Source organism: Xenopus laevis, chromosome 1L, assembly GCF_017654675.1.
Source record: "Xenopus laevis strain J_2021 chromosome 1L, Xenopus_laevis_v10.1, whole genome shotgun sequence".
NCBI classification, from domain to species: domain Eukaryota; kingdom Metazoa; phylum Chordata; class Amphibia; order Anura; family Pipidae; genus Xenopus; species Xenopus laevis.
Window position 1 is genome coordinate 24,749,874 of NC_054371.1, and position 13,454 is coordinate 24,763,327.

The 13,454-nt window shown below is 39.7% G+C and overlaps 1 protein-coding gene across 1 annotated transcript; it reads right to left on the reverse strand.

Moving 5' to 3' along the window:
* Window positions 1–66: 66 nt before the first annotated feature.
* On the reverse strand, window positions 67–12,937 carry gpr78.L (G protein-coupled receptor 78 L homeolog). Its single transcript, XM_018225630.2, has 3 exons — window positions 11,862–12,937; window positions 9,592–9,705; window positions 67–1,203 (listed from the first exon to the last, which is right to left on the reverse strand). The coding sequence occupies exons 1-3, from the start codon at window positions 12,527–12,529 to the stop codon at window positions 966–968; spliced, it is 1,020 nt and encodes a 339-aa protein (XP_018081119.1). The 5' UTR covers window positions 12,530–12,937; the 3' UTR covers window positions 67–965.
* Window positions 12,938–13,454: the final 517 nt, after the last annotated feature.

The following is a 13,454-nucleotide window of genomic DNA, read 5'->3' on the forward strand; positions in this document are numbered from 1 at the left end:
CTGAGGGCACCTTGGAAACTAAGAACAGCTCCATGTCAGATTTCAAAATTAAATCTAAAAAAATATGTTTGTTCGTTTGAAAAACAGATTTTACGGCATGGAGGAGTGCTATTAACTGATGCATTTGAAAATAAAAACATAGTAACCTGTTGAAGATGCATTGTATATAGTAGCTTTCCTGTGGAATTATACCACCTCTCACAACAGCACCGTCTACTATGGCTGATGTTATTTATTTTGAAGGCTAAGAAAACATGGCCATTTTTTCCCATGTAACGTATTTGACATGAAAATGGTTTCTAAATTAAGTGGGAATACACTTGCGGTGGGTCAAGCTGATATTTAGTCCCCAGACCAACATTGGGATCATAAGAAAGATCAAGAACACCATCAACAGGTCAGTACAGACCAATGGGATTTCCCAACCTGATATCTCAGCAAGTTGTGACCACATATTGGTCAGGCGGGTGGTCAGAAGCTACCAACCAGTTCTGAAGGGCCTGAATGCCCAGTGGTAGGTTTTAAATGACTGCTGCTTATCAAACACTCTGTCCATTAGGCAAGTTCCATCCCTATCCATTAGCTAATGATGGAGACAGGTGTACCATGAGGAGAGTTATGTGAGCCTGGCTTCAACATTAACTAGTTCAGTAGCTAGTATAGTAGCTAGTTTAGTCATTACTAGGACCAAGCTACATGCTACAATTCTGAGCATACAACAGGGGTAGATTAAGTTCTGGTAGTTTTTTTCGGCATCATTTCTAGAAAAATGGAGAAATAAAGTGGAACTTTTGGAAATCTGAATCCAAAACTCTGCCAAGAAGCAATGAGGGACCACAAAAATGTAGAAAGTAGAATTGTGACCTTTGGTTATGGCAACTTTTATATTATAGAAGTGAAGATGATGATGTGTTCCTCTGCTGAAGGACCAAGTTACTGCTATGACAGCAGACAATTGAAGGGCCTTAGCTGGGTCTGTGCAAACAGTACTCATTCTCTGTATCCAGGGAGCTGTTGTAGCCTGACGAAGGGTAGAGTTCTCTTTTTAAAACTCTGTTAACAATGTTCAGCAGAACGTTCTTGTACTGTTGGCGTAGAAGGGAGTATACAAAAGGGTCTGACGCAGCTTTGCTGTATGCAAGGCACTTAATTACAATGCCCCAGTAGCGGTTTATTTTTACGAAGGGAAGAAGTTCTATTAACCTGGAAGAAAAGAGAAAGGGTTAGAAACCGGCGATATATTAATATTATATAAAATACACGTATGTTAAAATTGGAACCTTTCCTTAAAACAATTCATTTTTACAAACTTTCTTCATATTTAAAACTTAAGCTGATCTGTAAAGATTCAGTGAAAAGCAACTGGAAGGAGATTATTTTCCAATATGGGAGAGCATTGCAGCAAATCCCCTACGGGTAGTTACCTAGCAGAATGTTCGTTTTCAGAAAGTGAATGTTATTTGTTAAATTGTTTCTACCAGTGTTGGACTGGGCCTGTGGGGAAAAAAACGGTGGGCCCCGCCGGCCCAATCCCGGTCCTTGTACAGAAGCTGGAAGTGGCTTCCGACTTCCCTCAGGGTGGCTAAACGAAAAAGAAGGTAGGTGTGGGGGCCAAGGGGGATGTTGCGGCTCGGGATGGGGGGCCAGAGGACACATTGGGGCAAATTCACTAAAGGACGAAGCGCCTAACACTAGCGTTAATTCGTTAGCGTAGAGCATTTTCGTTAATTCGCCGATTCACTAACGGACGCTGGCGTAAATTCGCTAGTGTTACTTCGCACCCTTACGCCTGGCAAATTTGTGCAACGGACATAACTACGCAAATTCACTGACGCGCAAATTTTTCTGAACGCTTCCTTTTATGCCAGACTTCCTTCGCCACCTCAGACCAGGCGAAGTGCAATAGAGTAGATAGGGATTGCTTCAAAAAAAGTTAAAAAATATTCTAAGTCCCAAAAAACGCTGGCGTTTTTTCTTTTTTATGGGTGATAGGCTGAAAAAGATCGAAATTTTTTTTGGGGCTACCCTCCTTCCCCCCTACATTTCATAACTCATGGAAACTTAACTATACAGTGGTCACGTGTAGGGCAAAATAAAAATTTTATTTGCTGTTTTAATGGTTTCCCAGGCTTGTGTAGTGCTGCTACATATACCTCCATTGTAACTTCAATTTGGCGCCGTATGCAAATTAAACATCACTAGCGTAACTTCGCTTTGCTTGGCGAATTAACGCTAGCGCAACTTCGCAACCTTACGCTTCCCCTGAGCCCAACTTCGGGTTTTAGTGAATTTGCGTAGCGCTGGAGAAAATACGCCTGGTGAAGTGCGGCGAAGCGGACGCTGGCGAAATTACGAATCTTAGTGAATTTGCCCCTTTGTGTCTGGGGTTGCTGGCCCCGATGCAGCAGCCCCAGTGGGCCCTGGGCCCCTCAGTCTGACGCTGTTTTCTACATTATGCTATAAGCTTGGCACAGCGCCTCTGAATGCCATTGGATTTACAGAAAAGGGGTGCCTTTTTGTATCATGTTCTGGACTGTGCATGTACCCCATTAGAAGTTGAGTAGGGGATTCCTGGAAGAAAATGGTGTCAAAGTTCTCAATTAATAGTACACTGGCTTGTGTGTGTCATAGAACAGAAGCACCAGTCTGGGGAGACAGTTCTAGAATCTGGGGGAACCTAACACCTTGGCACCCCCCCAATGATTTCAACTTTCCCTCTTCATTAATTGTTAACAGTGGACACCAGCCCAGTATTTCAACCCTACCCTCCCTATATATGTATAACTCATTACATAGAGTGCACTTTGGGACACTCGTCTACAAAAAGGATATAGCTGGAAAAAATGGACTAAAGAGCATAAAGGGACACACGTGATGTAACGTATGAAGACACACTAAGGTCAAACTGGCCAATAAAGGATTAGATCTGGTCATCTAGCAGTCACTCAAATGATCAGATCTTTCAGGGGGAGCCATATGCACCAATAGGATCACTGGTTAGACAGGTTTATCATTGTCTTCCTTTGCAGCCAGCAGCTTTTATTTGTAAAATCATCTTATTATATACCCAGACACAGGCAGATGTTGAGCTAATTGTGCCTAAAAGTACATACACCTCTACTCCAATGAACAGCCCATCAATTGTCTCTGTCTCCTGCAATATAATTGAATCCAATCAGAAAATTAACTTCTCTGAGTGTTGAGAGTGAGTTAATGAGCGAGTGCCTTGGAGGCAGGATGAACATGAGAGAATAAATATGTTCCACCCATTAAAGAGCAGGCAAGGAATAGCTGTAGGCATCGATATTTATCCAGTCTATGTGATCAGCAAGAAAACAGCTTCACTCACACTGATAAATCAGCCCCTAGGGTAGGGGGTCTCAGCCATAAAATATCATTATGGTTCTATAGCTTCCATTTGATCCATAACGATTTTGGGATTGACCCCCTTTAGAGCATGTTGCTGGTGCTCGTGTTTATAGGCAACTATTGCTCTCAAAGCCAAGCCAAGAGAAACGAAAACACGATGAGAGGCCAGCCAAAGTAGACTAAGCATTTTAAGGGGAACTATCATCAAAATTAAAATTTAATATAAGCTTCATCTTACTGAAATAAGAAGTTCTCTAAATATAACCAATTAAAAACTCTGTACCGTTTCTGAAATAATCATTTTTATCTTCACATCTTCACTCTCAGCATCTGTTTCTCTTCATTCTGTCTTCTTGCAGGAGCTGGGTGTCAGATTTTGATTGACAGTTAGATCCAGTATATATCTTGTAGGGGGACTCCCTTTTCTAGCAGATGTATTAGAGCTCACTCAAATAATTGACTCCAGTACAAATAAAATCTAACAAAATTACTGACTTCGGCACAAATCCTGCATGTAGAGAGACTTGATGTCTGGTGATTTTAATAGAGTGAGCTCTAATACATCTTCTGGGCAAAATGAGTTCCCCCCAAAAGCTGCATTGGACCGAATTGTCATTGAAAAGACATCAGTCATCCAACTCCTGCACGAAGAGGGAATGAAGAGAGACAGATGCTGAAATAGGGACAGTAAAAATTAAACTGATTATTTCAGAAACACTTCAGAATTTTTAATTGATTATATTTTGAATAATTCTTATTTTTAGTATGATGAAGCTTATATTAAATTTTCAATTTTTCCTATAGTTCACCTTTAAGAGGAGGGGTACATAGACTTCTCTGTATAAAATCCTGATCCTGATATGTTGTCAATTATATAACCGTGTTTAGGTAAGACACAATTCTTTCCACTCTAGGAGTGTTTGCATTAACAACATTAAATACTAAGCAAAGCACTTACTATTCAATCCAGTTCATTTTTTTCCTATACTATGCCATGGAATTACATAGCCTGCCCCCCCTCCCCCAGCATGACACCAACTGCCATCACTGATGGGAGATATTCCCAACCTTGTCATTCAAAAAGTAGTTCACAAAGTATAAGTCCCTGCCCTAACAAATATTGATGTATGAAGTAGACAGAGTAGTCTTTTTGGTTCCTGAATGATCTTTCTCTTCCACAACATTCCAGTTCTGAATCTAAATTATAGTGGTTGTAAACATTTTATAAACATAGTCAATTGACTCTATTCACAGCAATGATGGTGAAAGAACAATGTCACTGAGCAGCCAATACCTTCCTTTTGAGAGGTGGAGCTGAATCCTGCTCAGTAGCCAAAACATTGCTCAACTCCACCATCATACATGAAAGAACCAATGCCATTCAGGCCTGGACCTAGGGTGGCAGAATTTTAGGGGCATCATGGTGCCCAGCTGCATCGCAATGGCTTCAGAAGCACTGGGGACACATTCTACACATCCATGAACAAAAAGACTCCTTAATGTACCTTAAAATATCAGTTGAATTTTTGGATTACGGTATTTCTAGCCACGTTACTAAAAGGGGGGTTAGCCAGTGGTTCAACAGGTACGTAACTGCTTTTATGGATTTAACCCAATCACTCCTGGCAGTGAAACTGATCATTCGAATATGTAAACCTTTCATTTGGCATTTAACACTTGCCTTGACTGTTCAAATGAGAAATTTTATAACAGTGATCGGAAAGCAAGGCTTTTTTTTTTTATGTGTTCGACAATAACAAAGAGAAAATGAGGTTAAAAGAATGCCTGGATGAAATTACAGTCCAAAGTATGTACAGTACAGTGAATTAAAAAGTCACTTTACTTACGTGACTCACGATCAAAACAACATTAAAGAGTTGTGAGTACTTCAATTTCTCATATAATGAGAGTGAGAGACAGACAAACAAAAGATAGATGATAGATAGATATAGATAGATAGATAGATAGATAGATAGATAGATAGATAGATAGATAGATAGATAGAGAGATAGATAGAGAGATAGAGAGATAGAGAGATAGAGAGATAGAGAGATAGAGAGATAGATAGATAGATAGATAGATAGATAGATAGATAGATAGATAGATAGATAGATAGATAGATAGATAGATAGATAGATAGATAGATAGATATACTGGTAGGTAAATGATGACAGATAGATAGTATAGAATTGGCATTTCACGTGATACTATGACAAAACAATAGCATAAAGACTAAGACTATAAGACTTGTACTAGACTAATAAGACTGTAAGGAAAGCAATTCTTTCTGACCTGGAATGGATCTTACCGAGCATCTCTGGGTATTCAAGTGGTAGTTATAACCTCTGAACCTCAAAATACAGGCATGAGGAAGTCATCCAACTACAAAATAACCTGAAGAACTTGTTGTTATTTTAACCAGCCACTGCTGAACCTTTCCAAAACAAGATAATTTAGAGCAGTCCTGCCTAAATTAGGGCCTGCAGGCCAGATATGGGCCCCAGAACTGCTCATAGTCTCTTCTGACATGACATCATTGTTTCAGTGTAGTTCAATTTAATATAATGGATATCTGGCACCCAGAAAGGTACTGTACCATAAGGAAACTCTTTTTTTCCAAGAAATCATGATAGTTAGGAGAAACAGGCTTCCAGCAGATGTATTAGGAAATAATACAGCAGAGGAGATCACATCATGCATGCAAAGCCTAAACCAATACACATCTGAGCTTTAGTAGGTTGACTAAATGGACCACAGGGTTGTGTTAGGTTTTGTGAAAACTCCTCCTTTCCTTTAGTAAGAACACCAGACTGATATTTTCTGCCAAACACAACAAATTGAATATAAAGGTGTAGGATCCTTTATCTGGAAACCCATTATCCAAAAGGCTCAGAAGGCCATCTCCCATAGACTCCATTTTATCCAAATAATCCAAATTTTTAAAAGTGATTTCCTTTTTCTCTGTAATAATAAAACAGGGCCTCGTACTTGATCCCAACTAAGATATAATTAATCCTTATTGGAGGCAAATCCAGCCTGTTGACCGAGCATTCTGGATAACAGGTCCATTACCTGTATAACAATACTTTATCAGACAAATACAAATTTCACTCCCTGCAGAATCTGTATAAACAAGAGAATAGCGTGACATTCAAAGTAACCATTCAACACAATAGGGGTGATGAAGGACATGGAAGGCAGGGTGCAAAATGCAAAAAACAGGCTCAGTCTTCCATGTTTTAGCACTTTGCACTCTACCTTCCATGTTGGATGAATAATCGCATGCCTTCCGTTGCCCTCATCAATACAACATTGCCTGCATTCGGCAGCACTGTATTCCTAAGAGGCAGGCAGGGGGAGGTATGTAGGCACTAGGCACCACCTACCTGTTTCCTAACTTGCAGGCTATTTATACACAAACGTTAGGGAACACCTGCAGGCACATGCCGCATCAGAGCCCTATACTAACCTCCTATCCTGAGGCAGATGATAAGGACAGGGCTTCCTTACATTAGATTTTTTTATCCAGTGCCAGATGTAGATTTCAGCCAGACCCTGGCAAGCTGTTGTTTCTCCTACTCAATGTAACTGAATGTGTCGCAGTGGGACCTGGATTTTACTACTGAGTGCTGTTCTTATATCTACCAGACAGCTGTTATCTTGTGTTAGGGAGCTGCTAACTGGTTACCTTCCTATTGTTCTGTTGTTAGGCTGCTGGGGGGGGGGAGGGAGGGGGGTGATATTACTCCAACTTGCAGTGCAGCAGTAAAGAGTGACTGAAATTTATGAGAGCACAAGTCACATGACTGGGGGCAGCTGTGAAATAAGAATCTACCAACCGGACAGCTGCTGAAACACCAAACTGGAGAGCGTCTGAACAGAAAGATGAAAAACCACCAAAAAAATTAAGACCAATTGCAAATATTAAAGGTAAACTACCCCTTCTTCGTTAAAGTGCTTAACACACAAGAGCAGATGAATGTAATATTTATTATGCATTTAATTAATGTCTTCCTTCCAGTCCTAAAATCATGAGGATTTTAATTAACCAAGTATTAAATGAAATCAGAGATCTGCCAGGAAGCATCATCTTTAAATTGGTTAAATTCAGGAGCATTTTATGCCTCGAGTTTGAGATGCTATGACTAGCAACGGTGCCCTATTCAATTTGATGATCAAGAACAAAATAGAAGTAGAGCTTTAAGGAGATGTTCAGCTTGAGAATAACCTTGAGTGTAATGTAGAAAATGGAATTGTGGGACGTTATGCAATCAGACTTTTTTTGTTATTATTATTCTTTGTGGTTTTTATATTAACTTGTTGCTCTACAGCTCCCTAGTCTGGAATATATCTGGCTGTTAGAAGATGAATAGAAGAGACCTTGAACAGATTGATAAGTATTAAAAAATAATAAGACCAAGCCATGTTACATTTTAAGTTAGAGAGAAGATAGAATAGAAATAATTCAAAATAATTATAGGAAGCACAAGAATTCTGAGCATTTGAAAAGACTATGAAAGAAATGTTATTTGTGCTGTAAAAAAGAATTAAGCTTGGGCCAATAGGGAGTGGTGAGTTGGTTTTTAATACAGTAGTAACCCCCTAAGGGTCTGTACGTGGGTTAGTAATCAAGGTACGAGGGATCGGAGTAATTATCCTTTAGAAATGGAATGGTTTTATTTACGCTGGTAACTGAGAAAGTACATGTGCTAAATGCTTCCCTTTCCCTAATAAGTAAAACACAAGAGCCTTACATTGTAGTTGTACAGGGTGCTAGGCCATATTTGTCCTGAGATGACACAACACCTTGTGTTCAGTGTCGGACTGGGACACCAGGGGCCCACCCAAAAATCTTAGACCAGGGGCCCACTCTCAGTACAATTAAAATTACACACCTCACGCAACCTCTTTTCTGCTGGTCTCTTTTCTTTACATGCTATAATCTATTATTCAATCTATTTAGTCTCTTTGTTCTCATAGAAATAGGGAATGGTCATGAAATATGCTAAAAGCAGGAGGACCCAATGACATCTGGGCCCACCGGGAGTTTTCCTGGTATCCCTGTGGGCCAGTCCAACATTGCTTGTGTTGCACGTAAGTTGCGCCAGAGTTGTCCTGTGGGGGGCACATCTGTTTATTTATTTATCTGCCTTTTTCTAGTGCCACTTGCAGGTCCAGCCTTTGGTAAGCCCCCCCCCCAAGGTCAGAGATATAGGGAAACATCTGTGTATCAGCCATTCAACCACAATTCTAATACTACGCAGAATGGCAAATAGGTTCTCACCCCAAATTTCACTCTTATTCACCTATAAGAGTAGCTATCTTTCATTTATTTACAGTATCTATCTATCAATCTATATATTATCTATCTATCTATCTATCTATCTATCTATCTATCATCTATCTATCTATCATCTATGTATCTATTAATCCTCTCTCTCTCGCTCTCTCTCTCTCTCTCGTATCTATCTATCTATCTATCTATCTATCTATCTATCTATCCATCCGTCCATCCATTATCTATCTATCTATCTATCTATCTATCATCTATCTATCTATCTATCTATCTATCTATCATCTATCTATTTATCATCTCTCACAGTCTCTGTCTATTATATATCTGTTTTTCATCTATCTATTACTCTATCTATTTATTTAGCTAGCTATCTGTCATATATCTATCCATTTTTCATCTATGTATCTGTCTATCTATCTATCATCTCTCTCCATCTCTATCTATCCATCCATTCATCTATCCAGTGTCAATCTATCTATCTATCTATCTATCTGTCTGTCTGTCTGTCTGTCTGTCTGTCTGTCTGTCTCTCTCTCTCTCTCTCTCTCTCTCTCTCTCTCTCTCTCTCTCTCTCTGTCTCTCTCTGTCTCTTTCTCTCTCTATTCATCCATCTATCTATCCATAATTAATCTATCAATCTATCTATCTGTTTTGCATGTATCTATCATAAGAGTGACTCTGGCATTCTCCAGACCCATTCCTTTTTTTAATGCAATTATTGCACCTTTAGAAGTCAATTGACGTAAAGCCGTTCCACTTCCAGAAGGGACAGGGATGCTGCTTTTCTCAGAATCTCTTGTTTTGTATCCATGTATGGCAGCTGCACACATGAACGTGTGGGAATAAACAGCAGATGTCTGTTATGTATCACCCTAATGAATCTTGCCTGGTCATTGCTTTTCTGCCCATACACGTGCCATACTGACCTGGTGACAACATAAGGAGCAAAACACACCACAAAGGATCCTATAAAAACACTGATTTTCTTGGTAGCCCGCTGTCTTCTCCTTTTCTGCTCGCTGAGACATCTCTGCTTCACACTGCAAAGTAAATTTTGCTGTAAGATTAAAGGGTAAATCTGTGCAGGATAAAACTGTCATCTGGGCTCCTTCCAGCAGTTGCAGCTATTAATCAATTTCCTGCGGCTACAAGACTGCAAGACTTTTATCTGGCAAATTGTTTCTGTGGCTTGTGTGCCAATAAACAAGCACGTAGCCAGAAAGCCATGCCATTAATAATGGGAAGGAGCTTTGGGCTCGAAAAGAAGCTCTTGTTTGCACATGGAACTACGAAGAGATCAGAATGTAGGCTATACATAATTAATGATGAGCTATCCAGTTACTTTTAAATAATCTCAGTAATGATTAATTATCCTCAGCCCAAAGGGGAGCAGGACGAGGCATACATGTGCAGGCAATTAGGAATTTCCTTTTCATCATTCCATATTTTCAAGTACACGAATGCAAATGTTTAGGTGCAATTTACAGGGATTTGAGTGCTGGTGATGTATATGCCTTGCGAAAATTAGGTCAGCTCCATCTCTTCATGGTTGGCATGTGAATAATGGAAGCTCTTGCCCTACTGGTAAAAATGGCATTGCTTTATAAGTTCAAGTGTTATGCACTTTTTTTGCTAAAAAATATTAACCCTTTAACTCCGTTTCATGTGTCTAGTGAGGATAGCCCAGCTGGCAGCCATCTGGGGCATGCAATTCTATTTTCCCAATGATATTATGGAGGATCGCATTACAGTGTGCAGAATATGCATATCAAATCTGATATTTTTTATAGTGTTTTAATACATGACGGGCATCATAATTAACAGCATTAAACACATGAAATCCCTTGAGTTAAAGAGAACAATGTTTGTCCAATAAACACAGCAAATTTGATATTCACTTATTGTGAGTGTATTGGGTTTCTGGTTCTGTGATGCAATGAATAGATGGCTGCATAATATCACTAATAATATAAATATCTCAATGAGCAATTGCATAAAGCTGAGGGCGAGGACTCCCCTCCCCTTGCAGTCCATCATTTAAATGGGCCCCACTGAGCTCTTAGCAAGGCTGCAGCTCAATTAAAACATTTTCATAATAGCTGTAATAGTGATATATGTATACAGAAGTGCCAATCTGAATGCACCCTAAGTATTACCCTCCAACAGGACCCCACTTCTATTGCCCTAAGCCTCCCTAGGGGGTTGCCCCCTCAGTTTGGGAAGCTCTGGCAAAAATAGAGATTGAACTGCAAAATATTCACTTCCAAAGTCAACTAGTGTAGAGTCAAAAGGCTGACACCCTAACTATGATATACTTGCATGTACAGGTATAGGATCCATCATCTGGAAATCAATTATCCAGAAAGATCCATATTACAGAAAGGCCGACTCCCATGCACTCCATTATAATCAAATAATCCAAATTTTAAAAAAAGATTTCCTTTTTCTCTGTTTCCTTTTTCTCTGTGTATGGGACCTGTTATCCAGAATGCTTGGGACCTACAGTTTTCCGAATAAGGGATCTTTCCGTATTTGGATCTTCATACCTTAAGTCTACTAAAAAATCATGTAAATATTAAATAAACCCAATAGGCTGGTTTTGCTTCCAATAAGGATTAATTATATCTTAGCTGGGATCAAGTACAAGCTATGGTTTTATTATTATGGAGAAAAAGGAAATTATTTGTTTTATAAATTTGGATTATTTGCATATAATAAAGTCTATGGGAGATTGCCTTTCCCTAATTCAGAGCTTTCTGGATAACTGGTTTCCGGATAACAGATCTCATACCTGTAATAATAAAATTGTACTTGATCCCAAACTAAGATATAATTAATCCTTATTGGCAGCAAAACAATCCAATTGGGTTTATTTAATATTTACATGATTTTCTAACAGACTTAAGGTATGAAGGTCCAAATTACAGAAAGATCCGTTATCTGGAAAGCCCCAGGTCCAGAACATTCTGGATAACAGGTCCAATACCTGTATCATCCTCCAACTACAACTATACCCAAGGCTATAAACATAATTCTCTATTCTGACTCTAGGATTCAGGCTTCACCATGCAGCTGAAGTTCATGAAACTTGGCTACTTATGACATGGTCCCTCCCTTGCTCTGTCTTCTTCTTCTTCGTTAGCACATTTTAAAACAGTTTATGAATACAATACAGGTGAATGAAAGATAACATTACCTGGGGTGCAGATCAACTAGCAAAACAAGCGTTTGCATGGTAATTATATCTATCCTCCTGCAATGGAACCGTGCCACCTTTAACACCTTTAAATATGTAAAACATAAAATAAGCAGAGAGAGCATGAAAGTGGCAGCATGGAACACGATGGTAAATACCATGAACCTCCTCGTGTCAGCCTCTTCCTTGGCATGCAAAGTGCAAGAAGCGTACATGCTACTGTAGTCTAACCAAGAGAAGAAGTAAGAGACCAAAGGAAAGGTGAGCGAATGGAGCCAGGAATAGCCCATCATAAGCACAGCATCTTTATACCTCATCTTGCTGGTGTAACTTAAAGGGAACACTACAGCAATCCATTTGTCTATGCTGAGAGCTGCCATGCTTAACATGGTGTTAGAAGTCAGAAAAGTTTCCAGAAAGCCCATGACTTGGCACAGGCTGTCGCCGAGGGGCTGTTGGTGCTTAACGATAGCCAGGAAAGTGGAAGGCATGTTTAGGATAGTCATGAGCAAATTGCACAGAGATAAATTTACCAGGAATATCCCAGAGACCTGTTTGCGGATCTCGCTGCTGTACAAGAAGCATATCACCACCAGGAGGTTGGCAAGTAAGGACACGATGAGAGCAGCAATCAGGAAAATCGCCAGTAGAACCTCTGCTGGGTTCATTTCTTAATATGTATCCATGAGCCCAATGTTCCAAGCGGAGAGAGAGACTGAGAGTGCCCCCCCCTACATGCTTTCAGTGGAGTTGGATGACTTTTATCCCCTTGTGTTGGGAACACAACGATGAGCTTTCCAGCAATGGGATACGGTTGCTGTCCAGGGTCCTGGAAGTAGTGTGACCGCCAGGCATGCCAGCAAGGAGGCACATGTAATCCGACAAGCCTATAGTGTCCCCTGCTTCTGCTGAAACACAGACAACGCTGCCCCTCGCATTTTGTGCCACAGCAGAGTATTTAAAAAAGAAAAAAAGAAGAGCAGGGCTAAGAGAAGCTGATGTGAGTGTGAAGAAGGAGCAGGTGTGGTTGTTGCGGGTCTGTGTCTTGAGAGCTTCTGTATGGGATCAGCATGATGGGAGTGGTTTTGGGCTGTGCAATGGCAAGAGGAGCTGCAGGGTCCTAGTTTATAAAGAGAGTTGCTGCTATTTATGCACCATCTCATTATGTCCCTCTTCTTATCTATAATATTATCATTTATATTCATGTACTGCTGAGTACATCTGTATGTATTATGTGCCCTTCTTCATTCACACACAATGTATGCATGCATCATCTGTCTGTAGATCTATACTCATCCATTCACTTTCTATCTATCTATCTATCTATCTATCTATCTATCTATCTATCTATCTATCCTAATCAATCAATTAATCAATCAATCTATCAATCAATCTATTATATCTATCAATCTATTATATCTATCAGTCAATCTATCTATATATCTGTCTGTCTGTCTGTCTGTCAGTCTGTCTATCATCTCTCTCTCTCTCTCTCTCTCTCTCTCTCTCTCTCTCTCTCTCTCTATCTATCATCTATTATTTATCTATCTATCATCTATCTATCTATCTATCTATCCTAATCAATCATTCAAT